The following is an 18685-nucleotide window of genomic DNA, read 5'->3' as shown; positions in this document are numbered from 1 at the left end:
ACATTATTGCTGTTTACAGTTTATCTCTATCTATAATAATATTCAAGATAATAACCAAAAACAGCAAAATTTCCCTAAAATTTCCAATTCAGGGGCAGCAACCCAACAACGGGTTGTCCAATTCATCTGAAAATTTTAGGGCAGATAGATCTTGACCTGATAAGCAATTTTACTGTCAGATTTGCTCTAAATGCTTTGGTTTTTGAGTTATAAGCCAAAAAACTGCATTTTACCTCTATGTTCTATTTTTGGCTGTGGCGGCCATCTTGGTTGGTTGGCCGGGTCGCGCCACACATTTTTAAAACAATATACCCCAATGATGATTGTGGCCAAGTTTGGTTTAATTTGGACCAGTAGTTTCAGAGGAGAAGATTTTTGTAAAAGATTACTAAGATTTACGAAAAATGGTTAAAAATTGACTATAAAGGGCAATAACTTCTAAAGGGGTCAACTGACCATTTCGGTCATGTTGACTTATTTGTAAATCTTACTTTGCTGAACATTATTGCTGTTTACAGTTTATCTCTATCTATAATAATATTCAAGATAATAACCAAAAACAGCAAAAATTCCCTAAAATTACCAATTCAGGGGCAGCAACCCAACAACGGGTTGTCGGATTCATCTGAAAATTTCAGGGCAGATAGATCTTGACCTGATAAACAATTTGACTGTCAGATTTGCTCTAAATGCTTTGGTTTTTGAGTTATAAGCCAAAAAACTGCATTTTACCTCTATGTTCTATTTTTGGCTGTGGCGGCCATCTTGGTTGGTTGGTCGGGTCGCGCCACACATTTTTAAAACAATATACCTCAATGATGATTGTGGCCAAGTTTGGTTTAATTTGGCCCAGTAGTTTCAGAGGAGAAGATTTTTGTAAGATTACTAAGATTTACGAAAAATGGTTAAAAATTGACTATAAAGGGCAATAACTTCTAAAGGGGTCAACTGACCATTTCGGTCATGTTGACTTATTTGTAAATCTTACTTTGCTGAACATTATTGCTGTTTACAGTTTATCTCTATCTATAATAATATTCAAGATAATAACCAAAAACAGCAAAAATTCCCTAAAATTACCAATTCAGGGGCAGCAACCCAACAACGGGTTGTCGGATTCATCTGAAAATTTTAGGGCAGATAGATCTTGACCTGATAAACAATTTTACTTCATGTCAGATTTACTTTAAATGCTTTGGTTTTTGAGTTATAAGACAAAAACTGAATTTTACCTCTATGTTCTATTTTTAGCTGTGGCGGCCATCTTGGTTGGTTGGCCGGGTCACGCCACACATTTTTTACACTAAATATCCCAATGATGATTGTGGCCAAGTTTACTTTAATTTGGCCCAGTAGTTTCAGGGGAGAAGATTTTTGTAAAAGATAACTAAGATTTACGAAAAATGGTTAAAAATTGGCTATAAAGGGCAATAACTCCTAAAGGGGTCAACTGACCATTTTGGTCATGTTGACTTATTTGTAAATCTTACTTTGCTGAACATTATTGCTGTTTACAGTTTATCTCTATCTATAATAATATTCAAGATAATAACCAAAAACAGCAAAATTTCCCTAAAATTTCCAATTCAGGGGCAGCAACCCAACAACGGGTTGTCCAATTCATCTGAAAATTTCAGGGCAGATAGATCTTGACCTGATAAGCAATTTTACTGTCAGATTTGCTCTAAATGCTTTGGTTTTTGAGTTATAAGCCAAAAAACTGCATTTTACCTCTATGTTCTATTTTTGGCTGTGGCGGCCATCTTGGTTGGTTGGCCGGGTCGCGCCACACATTTTTAAAACAATATACCCCAATGATGATTGTGGCCAAGTTTGGTTTAATTTGGACCAGTAGTTTCAGAGGAGAAGATTTTTGTAAAAGATTACTAAGATTTACGAAAAATGGTTAAAAATTGACTTTAAAGGGCAATAACTTCTAAAGGGGTCAACTGACCATTTCGGTCATGTTGACTTATTTGTAAATCTTACTTTGCTGAACATTATTGCTGTTTACAGTTTATCTCTATCTATAATAATATTCAAGATAATAACCAAAAACAGCAAAAATTCCCTAAAATTACCAATTCAGGGGCAGCAACCCAACAACGGGTTGTCGGATTCATCTGAAAATTTTAGGGCAGATAGATCTTGACCTGATAAACAATTTTACTTCATGTCAGATTTACTTTAAATGCTTTGGTTTTTGAGTTATAAGACAAAAACTGAATTTTACCTCTATGTTCTATTTTTAGCTGTGGCGGCCATCTTGGTTGGTTGGCCGGGTCACGCCACACATTTTTTACACTAAATATCCCAATGATGATTGTGGCCAAGTTTACTTTAATTTGGCCCAGTAGTTTCAGGGGAGAAGATTTTTGTAAAAGATAACTAAGATTTACGAAAAATGGTTAAAAATTGGCTATAAAGGGCAATAACTCCTAAAGGGGTCAACTGACCATTTTGGTCATGTTGACTTATTTGTAAATCTTACTTTGCTGAACATTATTGCTGTTTACAGTTTATCTCTATCTATAATAATATTCAAGATAATAACCAAAAACAGCAAAATTTCCCTAAAATTTCCAATTCAGGGGCAGCAACCCAACAACGGGTTGTCCAATTCATCTGAAAATTTCAGGGCAGATAGATCTTGACCTGATAAGCAATTTTACTGTCAGATTTGCTCTAAATGCTTTGGTTTTTGAGTTATAAGCCAAAAAACTGCATTTTACCTCTATGTTCTATTTTTGGCTGTGGCGGCCATCTTGGTTGGTTGGCCGGGTCGCGCCACACATTTTTAAAACAATATACCCCAATGATGATTGTGGCCAAGTTTGGTTTAATTTGGACCAGTAGTTTCAGAGGAGAAGATTTTTGTAAAAGATTACTAAGATTTACGAAAAATGGTTAAAAATTGACTTTAAAGGGCAATAACTTCTAAAGGGGTCAACTGACCATTTCGGTCATGTTGACTTATTTGTAAATCTTACTTTGCTGAACATTATTGATGTTACAGTTTATCTCTATCTATAATAATATTCAAGATAATAACCAAAAACAGCAAAAATTCCCTAAAATTACCAATTCAGGGGCAGCAACCCAACAACGGGTTGTCGGATTCATCTGAAAATTCCAGGGCAGATAGATCTTGACCTGATAAACGATTTTACGCCGTCAGATTTGCTCTAAATGCTTTGGTTGTTGAGTTATAAGCCAAAAACTGCATTTTACCCCTATGTTCTATTTTGAGCCATGGCGGCCATCTTGGTTGGTTGGCCGGGTCACCGGACACATTTTTTAAACTAGATACCCCAATGATGATTGTGGACAAGTTTGGTTTAATTTGGCCCAGCAGTTTCAAAGGAGAAGATTTTTGTAAAAGTTAACAACGACGACGGACGACGGACGACGGACGACGACGGACGACGGACGACGACGGACGACGGACGACGGACGACGACGGACGACGGACGCCGGACGCAAAGTGATGGGCCAGGTGAGCTAAAAATAAGATTCAGTATGTCAAGCTGAAATAGTTACGGAGCCCTATAGGACACTGGTGCAATACAAAATGTGACACTTATAACTAATTCACATAACGTCAACTTTGCCCGAGTGAGTTAAAACATTGGTACAATAGTCATTTTTAAACGTATCAACGGATACTCTTGGTCAGGAATATTATGAATTATGTCATATGAATAATATGATTGTTTTTGTCCTCGATTGAAGTTTTCTTGAAGTAATACATTCATGGCAAATTTTTCAAAACTATACTTATATTACATTTTAACCTTGTAGGGAGGGGGTAAAACGAAAGTAATTGTAAAATTTAACAACTTTGCACATTTTTGCCATGTTTATACACTTGAAAAAACATGTTGAGTACATAACTATATGAGGCCGTTTTGTTTAACATCTAAATAAATGATCTATTTGTCGCATGTATTTGTTTGGTTGTATGTTATGAGACTTGTTGAGACTTATAACTACATTTTAATACATCCTTGATTTTTAAATTTTCGGCATTGAACATTTGTAACGACAGTAAATCCAGAAAACGATTAGGTCGCATGATATTTGTGTTGTTGTCACATTGTACCTACCATTCGGATCACATCCGTAAATTATTATATGATGCATGACCATCTCATTATCAATGTTAGGTTCATATGCCATCAGATGATAATCTTGGTCAGAAGGAAGATTGAAGATCATACAGGAATACGTTGTTTCTTCAGCTGGTACTGCTGTCTCAGGAAAGCGAATGGTTGTATTTAATGTCTCTGAAACACAATCGCACGAACTAAATGTCTGGATTAAAGAAATTAGACACAAAGTATCAGCTTGCTGTCAAAGCAACTTTAACCTCACATAATCAAGTAATTAAGAAATAAGTCAAAAATTGTCATATTCTTTTTTTTCTATTTCTTTTTCGAAATGATCTCTTAGATATTTAAAACGTTAAACACTCGCGGCTTTATCAGGATTGGCGTTATGTTGCGGTTATGTTACGACCACTGTTATTACATGATACATATATTGACTTTGTAGTTGGGTTCCTGTGCCGTTAAGTTGATATATCATTACAAATTCCATATATCTGTCAGATGTAAACAGTATCAGGGGTTCGTTAGCTAAGCCAAGTTCCTATAGCCTTTGTCTCTTTTTTTCTTTTACAGTACAGTAATAACTGATAAAATCTTGTTCAGTATCTTAAACCTGTGTGTAGTTCTCTACCATTTTTTAAGAGTTTTACCTGGTTCTTTCAAAACATCGCAGTTTTTCAGTCCATCTTCCACTTGACAATCTACCCCTCCCTTATCAGCATCGCAGATGGACCCATCTGATAATGTACAAACTCCTGAAAATTGTCATAATTATCAAATAAATTCATTGCTTGGGTGTTTGATATCAGATATTAACTCAATGGTGCCGATACAATCAGTATAAAACACAAATGACCAAAGAAACTAAAAGAAGAACGTGTCTGAGGCCACGAATTCCTATGCTCAAGATTGAAAAAAAAACCCAATTCGGATGGAAAGGCGAATGACCAAAGGTAGCTTTGATGCATGCAACATTTTGATTTATAGTACCAAAAATAAGCAAATATTAGTAAAGAAAAATCTAGCATTTATTTTCGCCATTTATAAAAAAAACTGGAATTTAAACAAATTCCCGTTATAACCGAGAATGACATAAGACCTCCTGATCGAAACATGTCTCACTTCAGTTTTCAATCTTACCTGGATGTGTTATATCTGATAAACGTGATGGGAAACTTCCTGTTTTCCAGACACATTCCGGATCTCCAAGTTCTTCGCCATTTGTTCGTCCGTCTCCATCAGAATCTTTTCTACATAATTCAGGTGTCCATGACTAAATACAAATGAATTTTGATGAGATTGTTTGCACGAGATCCGACAGAGCCAACGATTTTCTACATGTTATCACTTATTTTTTTTGTTCAAATCTTTTACATTCTTTCTATTAGGAACAAACAAAAATAGATAAATGATAAGTAACCAAAAGTTAATCCCAAAACACTGATTGATTGTTGATTGATTAACGTTCAATGATTGGTGTTGTATACTTAATCAAATAAGACATGAATAAGAATAAAGGATGCTACCGTGTGTGCTGTCAATACATAAAATCTATTTATAAAGATCAAAATACTTAGATATGATTCAGGAAGGTACACCTACTTCGAGATGCACAGCCTATTTCGGTAGCCAGTGGAAAAAATGGTTGGTCAAATCAATAAGCCACAACATGATCGAACCCTCGAACTGTTTGACCATGCGCAGATTGTGAAACTTTTATTACACACGGAACAAGAAATAATGGCCAATTTTAACAAACGTGTCGGCGTATTCCTCCAAATCGGACGGATGCATCTCTTTACATGCATTTGTTTTTATACATGCCAACTTTCTGTATTCTATTCAACTCGAGAAAAACGGAAGGTCAAAAATATAATTGTATGTCTGGTGTCATTGCAAAATGGATTATGATCATTGATGAATAAAAATGAATAAGATAATCAGTTATATGAAATTGTAAGGTAGGATATTTTGAATAAGCGACATACCTCAACTACTCTACCCAATGTGTTTTACATGTTTGACCAAAAAGGTTTCAGTAGTGCTTCAAATGTGAATACTCAAATGTTCCGTTCATGGTACTTTTTCTAAATTTTCGGCTATCTCAATGAAGAATCACTTTACCTGTACATGTTTTTCTTGAAGTGTATTATCAAAGTTTTTGGCTACTAAATCCACTTTGAATAAACTGCAAGAACCATCAATTATAAGAAACATTCATGAGTATGAACACCTAGTGCAAACCTAAAAAAATGCCTCGTTTAGGAAGTCCGAACGTTCAAGACCCTACGTTTAAACTCTATTGCATGCATAGTCTGCTTCAATATAAAATTTCGATCCTTATTAATAAAACCTCCAAAGATGGTTTAAATCTTCTGTTCTTCATCTTGGTCAGGCTGAACAAAACAATCCTAATGATTTCATATATCATATACAGTCATATGTAGATAACCACAACACGTCAAACAAACAACAATTAATCTATCTATTTTAGTTGTGTGGTATGAAAGTTATATTTTCAACATACCAATCCCGCTGTTTTAAAATCCAAACCAAACTGGTTTCTACTTCCACCTCCAAGTGGATTGTTGTGGCCTACACCATGCCACACGTAGTTTGCTTTACATGGATGTGGTACCTCGTTACCATTCGGTAGGATATCTTTGAAGTTAGGATAGGCAGTTGCAATGCCGACACAGAAAAGAGTTTTGAGTAATGTTCCAATCCTGCCATACAAATAAATAATTAAAAACATAAATCAGGAATTAGATTTTAAATAAAAGACAGCATGCTATAACAATAATGCCAATATCAACATGTTTCTGTGGTATAAAAGGACAGCACCAACTGACTGTCCCGTCGCCATCATGGTCTTCCGAGTAATTCTGCTAAGCCCCCTAATATAATATGCATAAAACAAATAAACTAGCTATATAAGTTCAGTGAAAGACGAAATTGATACAATTTTACAAACAATATATCTATATTAAGGGCGCATTTGTAGAACAACAAAATACCAACTGTTTGTCACCAATATACCCTTTGAGTATCAGACAATAGTGCGATTCCTGAAATACTATACCTATATTGTATTTCTGATATATATATAATAATAAATAAACAGATGAAAAAATTATAAGTCTTAAAGGGGCACTAGCTACCAAATTCATATTCACCGATTAGACTCAAATTCTCATATTTTATTTATAACAATATAAAACATTTTTCCAAACTATCAAAAGTATAAAATAAACAATTTACAGGACATGGTCTCAATAAGATGCAGCTTCGTTTCATGTGAATTTTAGCAAAGACACCCATCTAATTAACTATCGAGTTGACCCTTCTATGACCATATAAGCGATGTAAACATAAATATAGATATAAATAGATTAAGCAACTCGTGGAATAGGAGTTTTATAGGTCTGTTAAATTTTGTATTGTAGATTAAACAAATATGTTAATCTTTGTTTTGACCTTTATAAGAATAGTTTTGTGTGGATCGAACCAGTTAATCAAATTATTTACCAAGTTTCACTTTCAATGTTGACATTCTTTTCCTTTAAATACCCATACACGGACAATGCATGCGTTACTCTATCTCTTTCTACGGGGTTAAATTGGAGTTCACATGAATACGGATTTAATGAGGTCGACTTATTCACTTGCAAGTGAATAACTAGTATCAATGTTTATTAGCTTAATCTAGCTAAGAGGTATGCAAGCTTTAAATCGATAAACATATAAGTAGATATTGAGTGTTTTGCACGAACAGAGTATTGAGAATAGTAAAATCAAAGTAAAGTTTTATTTACCGAAATATACCTTTTCAACATAATCATTTATTGATTGTATAATCTGAAGGTTTTACCGCTCCGTTTGTGACACTGAGCTAATTATAATTTTTTGCCCTGGCTTTGCAACATATCTTTACTGTCGAATAATTGTGAAATACTTTCATTTTGATTATACTAGGAGCAATATATTTCTATTGAACATGCGATAATTTTCACAGTTAATCTTATTCATTTTCAGAGAAAAAACTGTTATTCTCCGAAGCCGAATGCACTGATCTGTTGAAATTGAATGACAATAATGTGTTGAAATTATTAATCATAACGATGTTTTTTTTATTATAAATATTTCTCATAAATAGATACAAAAATCTGATCCTTATATATTTGTTGTCGTAAAATTTTTACTGGGAAAGATGGTCATACTTGACCAATGAATGACGTTTGTTTGTATAGTTGGGATGTATAAATATGAAGCCAAGCAGCGATCGGAATTGGGAAATTAAATTCGATGCCTCATGAATGCAAAAAAATGCATCTGGCAGCAATACTATAACTATTATTCTAGGGTCATAAAGGTTGCATGTTGGAAAGCAACAGTTTTGATATTATAAAGTTCAAATTTCTATTTCATCTCTAACTATCACTAGGCTCTTCCTTCCAAATCATTAATAAAACTCGTTTTAATTTTTTGATGATTTTTGACACTACCAGTGTCTAAGCAGACAGCTTCTTAAAAGTTCAAACGAAGATACCATGTATTTACACATCCTCCTCCCTCTAGTGTGCTACGGGCATTTTGTATTCTTGTCTTTCCTTTTTTATTTATGCATGTTTTCTATGGAGTGTCTTTATGTCGTTTTGCTTTTCTTTGTTGAGATAGTTATTTGTTTTTAAGTGATAAAGATCAAATATGTCTGTTTGTTTTGTGCACATATTGTCGTCAAGATAAGGAAGTTTATGAAAGTATTACTAATATAATTTGGATAGCAATCATTTATCAGCAAAAATACATGACAAATAGAGGAGATACAACGCTATGTAATACTTTCCTTTGAACCAGCTAAATTAAAAAAGCATTAGAATATAATGGGAGTGATGAAATAGCTTAGTGTAGTTCTGACAAAACCTAGTAGAGTGTAAAAATGTCGTATTATAGTTAAAGAGAGATATAATTTTGATTTTAACTATAAGCGTTTTCCAATGTTATCAAAAGTGGACATATAACACCATTAAATTTCTACTAAGAAGTGTAGATCAAACCATTTATCTGCAGAATGACAGCTCGATATGTTTCATAAGGCATAATCATTCTGTTGTAAGGGCACGTAATCTAGATATACGAACCCCATTTTGGAAAGGGTAAATTTAAGTTTTGTAAGGATGTATTGTGGTTGAGTATATGACCATAAATGTGTATCGTCCTAATAATCAATACAATGTTGGTTGATAAATAACCCTTCAATATGTCATAAATGTGTCAAAAATGGTTCATAAATTAAGATTATTTAAAAATAAAATGTTGGCTTATTGAATCATTTTTCTTTATCAATTTTGCATGCCTTATGAAATAAGTTGAATTTTATTTACTTTTCTACATTAAATTTCAAAATCATTTTCGACTTTTTATCAAATTTATAACTTGTGGGAACTTGTTGTAAATGATATTGTATGGATAGTCGAATAGCGAATGTACGTGTATTTGCGGAACCATGTAATGAAAGTAAATAAGTGGTCACTCAGACTGTATGCTACAGTTTATAAATCAATTAACCTTTAATTGGTCAACAACGATTACCTTATGAAAATATCACAGTATGCTTTTATTACCGTCCTTCATTTCAAAGTTACACTGACACTTCAACGAAGCAGTCCTTCATTTCAATGTCACACTAACATAAGTCAAACATTTCCCTGTTGAATGTTGAAATGAATACATTATCATATATGTTACTACTTACTAGTAGTGCTCAAAGTGAGGATAATTGTTATTGTTAGGTTTATTATTTGATTTATACTTGATAATTTTTATCTAATTTATTTTCTAATTTGGTTGATTATAACACAGTATGGTTAAGAATGTTAAATGATACCATATATTATGCACATAGTGACATTCGTTTTATTCTATTTCATATTCGGGATGTGAAAGAAACGCTCTTTGTCTTTCAAACATTTGAATCAAGGATACATATAGCGTATGAATGTGAAAAACTGGGTGCAGGTTGGGGGTTGCGGTTTGCGGGCTTCTCTTTTTTTTTCTCTTTACTTTTGTCGTGTTCTCTTTTCTAAATAAACATTAACTCATGTACTGAGATACCCTTGGTTCTTCATTTGTAACCATTTAAACAGGCCGCAGAACAAAATACAGATGTTTATATTAAGATCAATACGGCCTTTGTAGGGGAACATTGCGCATAAATAGTTTTAGGTATGATTCTCTCATGGTTGGGGCCTGTGAATAGATATTTTTCGTATCACACCGTACGGAGTGTGATATGAAAAGTGATATCAAAATTACGTTAATTTGATTGGCTTATCTCGTAAATTTCCAATATTTTCATTGGCCGTTGATCAGGTCATTATTCACTGGAAAAGGTCATGCCGGGACTACTTTTTCTCTTGACAACTGATTGTTTACTTCCGGTTTTCGCGATTTTCGTCTGCTTTATCGTCTGCACTATCTAATATAAATCTTATCATGGACGAAGAAATAAAGAAAGGAACCCGTGTACGGTTATGTAACGGAGCAAAGGGCAATTATAACTGGCACAACTTCCAATTTTAATTTCCCTCTGTATGCGACAGTAAAACTACCGATGGACGTCCGGAAAGCTTCAAATACAATACAGTTATCTCTATTCTAATGCAAAACAAGTTCATAATTAAATTTCAATCACAATTTCAGTGTAAAATCTTCATTAAAGAAAATTCCGCGAAAAAGATGCTATCTTCTTTGGTCCCTACACTACGTGACGTCATAGGTATGCTTCCGGTGTCATACATAAACACCGGGCGTTTTCTGGCTTCTATGCCGCTTCAGAATGTAATAAAATTTGATAAAAAGAAGATTTAAAGGCGCAACAAGTGAGGTATTTGTTAATTATTGTAGAAATAACGTGTCAATACACTTGTTACAAATTAGATAACAGGCCCCAACCATAAGAGAAAGATCAGTACGCGTTGCAAAGAAAAACGGCCGTAGCAACACAACTCGCAACAAATAGGCCACGCATAAAACAAGTTTTTGCCATGAGAGAAATAGGTTTAACAACTTGTGAGAATTAGATATAGCTTGATATCAACTCTCGTTATTTAATTTCAATAATAATAAACTCGCCATAGGCTCGTTTATTATTATTGAAATTAAATAACTCGAGTTGGTATCAATCGATATCTAATTCTCATTCGTTATGAAACCTATAATTACCAAATGGATGACAAATATGATATAATTTAAAATTGAGATTAAAAGTTCAGGTGGTATGAGTGTCTTAAATAAAAAAATAACAGAAATTGTTCATACTTTGCCAAAACGTAGTATGTATTGATATATGTTCAATAAAATTGAGAATGGAAATGGGGAATGTGTCAAAGAGACAACAACCCGACCATAGAAAAAACAACAGCAGAAACTAAAATTGAAATAATACAAGACTAACAAAGGCCAGAGGCTCCTGACTTGGGACAGGCGCAAAAATGCGGCGGGGTTAAACATATTTATGAGATCTACCTCTAGCCAATGTAGAAAAGTAAATGCATAACAGTACGCACATTTAAAATTCAGTGCAAGAGAAGTCCGAGTCTGATGTCAGAACTATAATAAAAATAATAGGTCACCGTGCATTTTTTAAAGCTACAGGTGGCGACAAAATGGCACATTTTGTATGGATTAAAAGGAAAATACATTTTGTTATTGGAAACTTAACTAAATGATAGAATTGTAAAATAAATTACGAAAAGGCTTACTTAATCATTAGCTGTGATTAGATATTTCTCTAGGAGAAATATTTTTCTCACACCGGCCAATTAATGTGAAATTAGCAAAGAAAATGTCATTTATTGTACGACCACCGTCCATTTTGACTCCAAAAAGATATTATGTTTAGTCTCACCAAAACACAAAAACACTTAAGTCGAGTTTTGTTGAGGAATAAAGACAAACAGCTAATTGAAAATGTACATTATTTGGGGAACAAGTATTGTAGATATAGTAAATCACAGGTGATAAATAAAATCACTGACACCTTGGTGATTGAACATAGGAAGAATGACGCTCATTGTCCTATATACTAACATCAAAGTTGGGGTTGAAGTTTTTACGGTCCATCAAACCTCTTTTAAATGCAAAATGTATTGCCCGTAGTGAAATGAACTTAAATTTACCTTTCAAACACTACTTAAATTATTTGTTTGTCATTTGTATATTTTATTTGAAACATTGTCCGGAAGACTCGAACTTTGAGCGAACGTGTGTAATATGACATAAGTTTTGAGAACTATGTAAGATGCATGTATTGATTTAAAGAGACGAACCTTTTTTTTTTACATTTCTTAATATTTAAGCGAACGTTTTCTATCAAATACAGATGGAAAGACAAAGACATGCGGTTTTTAAGCATCCTTTCGTCGTTGGGAACACTGATGACAGACTTCCTTCCTAAAAACTGGAAACTTAATTAATTAATTAATTAATCCTATATCAAGTGTTAGGTAGAATTTCAAAAAGAAAAGTATGGAATTTTGACAGACGAATAACTAGTTACCAATTATATAGTTGTATTTGTTTCTTTACTATACTTTACAATTGTCGTTACAGAAACTAAAAAAAACACGCTTTTGGCCAATATTCTGCTGCAAAAAAATCCAAATTTCAGTGATTATTTTTTTCAATTTTAATTTTAATTTTGTTTTTGTTTTTTATTTAAGACAAACATGATCTTATTATGCGACTGCCATACAAGTGCGAGGTTTAGCTAGCTATAAATCCACCATTTTCTACATAAGAAATTGCCTGTTCCAAGTCAGAAATATGACAGTTGTTTTCCATTCGTTTGATGTGTTTTGTCCTTTTATTTTGCCATTTGAATAGGGACTTAATTTTCCTCAAAGTTCGGTATTTTTGTGATTTTACTTTTTAAATTAAAGCCGCGTAATTATTAACAATTTCTTGATATATATATTGACCCATCCAGGAAAACCAAAACGGTTATTTTTTGTTGACGTAGACCACTCTGTTTCAAGAGAATAGGACAGCGAAACTTTTTTTTACTCTATTAAATTTTTATCAAGTTTTGGGAAAGGTTGAAATGGTGTTGCCATTCTTTAAAAAGAGTTTTTGATCCAAATCTAACACACAATACAATAATAATCATTAACTTGACAAACCAACGCATACGACAATCATATAACCTCATTTGAAATTCTGTAATGAGATAGAGGACGAAAAACACTTCTTTCTCAAATGCCCTAAATATAACTTTTATAGAAACAAATATTTTGACTTAATGAAAATCAGTTCGGAGTGGAAAGATACTGCTAAAGATGACATGCTTAAACTTGAAATAATACTAAACCCCACATCTCACAGTCAAATTAAAATTACAGTTTCCTTTACTGAGGACGGGAGACCCAAAACAATAATTTGAACTGATACATTTTGTATTTTAATATTGTATTGTGTATTTTTGTATATATGTTATGTTTGTCCCAGATCATGTTTTTGATTTATATGGCAATAGAATTATTTGATTTGATTTGATTTTAAATTTGTAAATATCCTTCTGGATAATTATGTAATTCTCTATTCATACTTACTTTCGGGTTGACAAATAAAGCGATGCGCCGAGTCATAAACATGTGACTACAATTTTGTATTTGTATATATGCATGTCATATTCATTCCTTTGGATAAGTTTTAAATAAAGTAAATGCTTTGTTGTAAAATTCACATAAACCTCGTATGATAAAACGCTTGAATAGGTCACATGTTTGATAATGTGTAATAAGTTCGAGATATATTACTTTTATTTAGGGTTGTTGTAATAAATCTGAAACTAGTCTGTATTCATTTTTTTTCAAGATGCAAATATAACCGCAGTCGTAAATGCATCAGATATTCGTCAAATCTATCTAATTTTCTCTTCGTGGAAAAGCGTAACCATATTAATAGTTTTATATAGGTGAATCCACACAACATTGTTTAGAAAGAGGTATATAAGGAAATAATTCGTAAATATAACTCAACATGCAGACATCTTATACGTTCAGGTATTTCACATCCAATCTTTTATGGTAATATTCTGTTCAAAGCACAAAAATGTCAGTATTCACCTCAAAAGCTTACAAAACCTTTAAACAGACTTACTAAGAAGGGATATAGTTGCGATACTGTTGTCAGGTCATTAAAGATTGCATATTTTGGCTTTAATATTGATTCACTTATAGGGTCTTTGCATCGGATTTAAAAAAAACAAAAAAAATTTAAAAAAAAAAACAAAAAAAAAAAACAAAAAAAAAACAGTTATTGGCATGACACGGGTTATGTTCTTCTCATATATTTTATGATAGTATGATACTAAACCCCTAACGGGAGGGATTGTGCCTGATATTCATATGATGAAGACATAATCTTTCAATCAGTTTAATTGAGGTCTGGAGCTGGCATGTCAGTTACTGCTAGTAGTCTGTTGTTATTTATGTACTATTGTCATTTTATATATTTTCTTTTGTTACATCGTTTGACATCGGACTCGGACTTCTTTTGAACTGAATTTTAATGTGCGTATTGTTATGCGTTTACTTTTCTACATTGGCTATAGGTATAGGGGGAGGGTTGAGATCTCATAAACATGTTTAACCCCGCCGCAATTTTGCGCCTGTCCCAAGTCAGGAGCCTCTGGCCTTTGTTAGTCTTGTATGATTTTTAATTTTAGTTTCTTGTGTATAATTCGGAGTTTAGTATGACGTCCATTACCACTGTACTAGTATACATATTTTTAGGGGCCAGCTGAAGGACAACTACGGGTGCGGGAATTCTCGTTACACTGGTGGCCTTCGGCTGCTTTATGGTCGGGTTGTTGTCGCTTTGACACATTCCCCATTTCCTTTCTCAATTTTACTATTGTTTTAAGGAATTAATTTCCATCCACTCGCTTGAAGTGTTGTGGTTTTCGTCAATTCGCAACGCAAATATAGAAGAAAAAAAGTTGACCGCCAATCAAAATCGATTTTTCAATTTGCAAGCCTTTCCGGTTTTATTTAAAATTATCGAATTTACGACTCGTGTTTTAAATCACTAGGTCGAGGTTAATTATCATTGTCGAAACAATTCACCTTATCGACTGTTAATGCATTATCAAAGAAGAAACTATCATTGTCTGCGCGCGAGTCAAATCAATTAAATCATCTATGATGATCGACCGTAAAGTATACTTTACGCCGTACATCTACAATGGTCGACAGATAAACTATCATTATCCTCGATACACATTGTGATTATCTATAAATGTGTTTCCCGTGTTCCATATAGGTGTATGTTATTGTTTAATTTTTTTTTTATTAAAACGGTAAAGTACTAAAATGATGCCTCAGATGCTACCATCACTATTCCCGAGCACTTAAAAACATGGAAGCTTTTAAACTTGGTGTTGTATACCATAGATAGTACCAATGTCAATATATATGCAGCACGTATTGTCTGTGATTTTGCATACTGTAGTGTTTAGTCTTACAATATCAATACTGCACTTGGCCCGCTCAATGCAATTGCTTGAGGTAACATGTTTACAAAAGTATGACTGATCATTCCTTTAAATCATTGATGTAAAATTCAAAACTATCGGCAAACAGAAATTGGTTGCACAGCTAATATAAAATGTCTGATACGCAAGCAACCATAATCAATCTGCTGACCAAATGTAAAATAACTTGCTTCCAGAGATAAAAAAAAAGTTTGGCCAAATGATTTTTTAAATGAGAGATGTAATAATAAGAAGCCAAAAAAACGTGGGTTTTATATATATACAGTCCGCCAAAAGTTAAGCACCACCGAAATATAACTGGCAATATTTTTTTAACTATTGCAAAAAAAATATTAATGTTTGGTGTTATGAATTACCTTTTACATACACAAAAAAAATTCATTACGACCAAAAAGATTGCACTCCGATAAAGCAGTCAACCAACCTTTTATCAAAGGTCATATGTGCGTTTATATATACAATGTTTCTCCAGGTGGTCGTGTAAGTGTTCGTACATTGGTCCGTCGACTTTATAAAGGCAAACGAAGAGCACGTCGTGGTGTATAGAGACCTGTACCTTCAAGCAGGCACTCTACCGTCAGGTTTAAATAGCATAATGAACATCTATGCTTGAACATAAGAACCTGACAAAACACTCATTGGTCAGATGGGAGTCAGTTTCCTTTACTGCCAGAAGACGCCATAATACGAATTTCACAGGGGAAAAAACGGCCTATGACCAAAAACAACATTTGCACAAGGACTGCATGCATTGCTGGTTGTGTTCCAGTACGGGGTTGCTTCTTATACCGTTATAAGCTGGGTATGCATATTCTGCAGGGTAACATAAACGGACAGACATACAGAGATTTGGTGCCTTAACATATTGTAGTCCGTCATTTTAGTAATCCCCCACTTGCGTCAACATTGTCAAGACACTTGTACCTGAATGACAACGCTATACCACGCAGGGTTAGAATTTTAACCGAGTCCAAAGAGCAACCAGCCATTTACACTAATTTTTGGCCTTCCTTGACTCCATGCATGAACCCTATCAAACATGTCTGAGATGCCATTGTCGGAAATCTCAATCGCAGAGATTCACCTTTACAAAACTTTGTCGATATAAAAGTGGCATTTGTTGTTTAATGCAACAGATTTCCTCAACTAAAGTTTTGAAGGCTTGTACCGAGAAAGATAGGTTGTGTTATGAAACTGTACCGGAAATGAGGTTGTTACACATGCTATTGACTCAAATATTGACATTAAATTTGCCAAACATACCAAAGATTATGTGTAGAAAATTTTAATGGTATTGGGTGATTAATTGTTGTAAAAAAATAAAATTTACACTATTTCTATGAACGAAAAACCTATATGCATAGAACCTTCATAAGTGACCAAAATTATATTTGTGGTTTGTTTATGGTATACATTAGCAAAATTGCTATATGATTGTTTTCTATTTTTCGAGGAACAACTGATTTTTTAAATTTGAAAAAAAATCGATGCAATAAAAGTAGGTGGTGCTTAACTTTTGGCGGACTGTATATATATATACTTGTGCATTAAGTGATGTAAATTTCAAAACTATCAGTTAACAGGAGTTCTTGCACAGTAAACGTAAAGTTTCAAACATGCTACAACAAAAGATCAAACTGCAGGCCAAATATAAAATCAAACATTTTCATAGAAATGTAAAATGAGTGATGTCTATTGACTTACAAGAAATGGCGGCACGGCAGATGTTAATTCTGCTAACTCTCTACAACTCAACATTATTACGATACAGACTTGATTTAAAATGGTTCCATTTCATATAAGTCAATAAGATTTAAGTGAAAAAAAAATCTACCTAAAGTACTTCGTCAAACAGACAAAGCGTCGAGCGGTTTCTTAGCATGCTTTTGGTGTTAGTGACGAAGGTTAAACAGACTGCCTTCCTTAAAAATGGCCACATAATTAATGAATAAATCATTTATCATTACAACCAGTACAACCAGGGAAACTTTGTTCCCAGTTTCTACCATTGCACATTTGAGAACGCTAATAAATCGGCGGGGCCATTAGATGTGACCAATCCGTCATGTGTTAAAACAACTTATCAGAGCTAGGTTTTTGCCTTTGACATTTTATTCATATACTACTGGTTTATTTTTGACAAAATGACAAAATACATAAGTGTTATTGCCTTACTTAAAAGGATAGTTTACATTAATTATAATATTTGTAATTATATATAGGAAGATGTGGTATGATTGCAAATGAGACAGCTCTCCAACCAAGTAACAATTCATAAAAAGTAAACCATTATAGGTCAAGGTACGCCTTCAACATAGAGCCTTGGCTTACACCAAACATCAAGCTATAAAGTGCCACAAAATATTACTAGTGTAAAACCATTCAAACAGGGAAACCAACGGTCAAGTCTTAAGTATTCTATGTTGTGTCTTCTGTACTATTATTTGTCTGTTTGTCTTTTTATTTTTAGCCATGACCTTGTCGGTTTATTTTCTATCTATGAGTTTGACTCTCCCTCTGGTATCATTCGACCCTCGCTTCTAATCTATATAAAACGAGAACGAGAAACACTTATGAAGGACAACCCCTGTACATCAGATTCTTGACTTCGAACATAGTAGCAAACATAGTAGCAAAATACTTATTTTGGTAAATTCGCGTTATTTATATCTATACATTGATAACAAGACAGCAAACCGATGATATCTTGAAAATAAAAAAAAATGACAGGGAATGGTTTTATTTGTTATATTTATTAGACTTTTTAATTGTCGTAAAAAATATCAAAAGGCAACATTTTCTTTTATTGACAGTTTGACTACGTGCAATAATGGGATTTATATAGAAATTGTGTATTGTATATGATCGTATTAATGCATAAATTATCATTAACACCAGGATATTCAGTTAGACAAAAGAAACAACCACAATGACAAAAAAAAAAAATGCGATGGTTGTTTTGCAGAAATAGGCTAAGTCAGTGGTTATCTATCCGATATAAGAAAAACACAAAAAGAAA

At 33.4% G+C, this 18685-nt stretch overlaps 1 protein-coding gene across 1 annotated transcript in view; it reads right to left on the bottom strand.

Annotated features, from left to right (window-relative positions):
* Window positions 1–18685, bottom strand: part of LOC139488894 (putative DBH-like monooxygenase protein 2) — a 30745-nt gene that overhangs the window by 11115 nt on the left and 945 nt on the right. The window contains exons 2-5 of the mRNA XM_071274856.1: window positions 6637–6835; window positions 5250–5382; window positions 4760–4864; window positions 4107–4286 (exon numbers count right to left, since the gene is read on the bottom strand). Coding sequence (XP_071130957.1) covers window positions 4107–4286; window positions 4760–4864; window positions 5250–5382; window positions 6637–6835 — 617 coding nt within the window. The remainder of the gene's footprint in view (window positions 1–4106; window positions 4287–4759; window positions 4865–5249; window positions 5383–6636; window positions 6836–18685) is intronic.

This window comes from Mytilus edulis, chromosome 9 (assembly GCF_963676685.1).
Source record: "Mytilus edulis chromosome 9, xbMytEdul2.2, whole genome shotgun sequence".
Classification (NCBI taxonomy): Eukaryota; Metazoa; Mollusca; class Bivalvia; order Mytilida; family Mytilidae; genus Mytilus; species Mytilus edulis.
The sequence above is the reverse complement of the archived record's forward strand: the minus strand, read 5'-3'. Positions and strand labels throughout refer to the sequence as shown.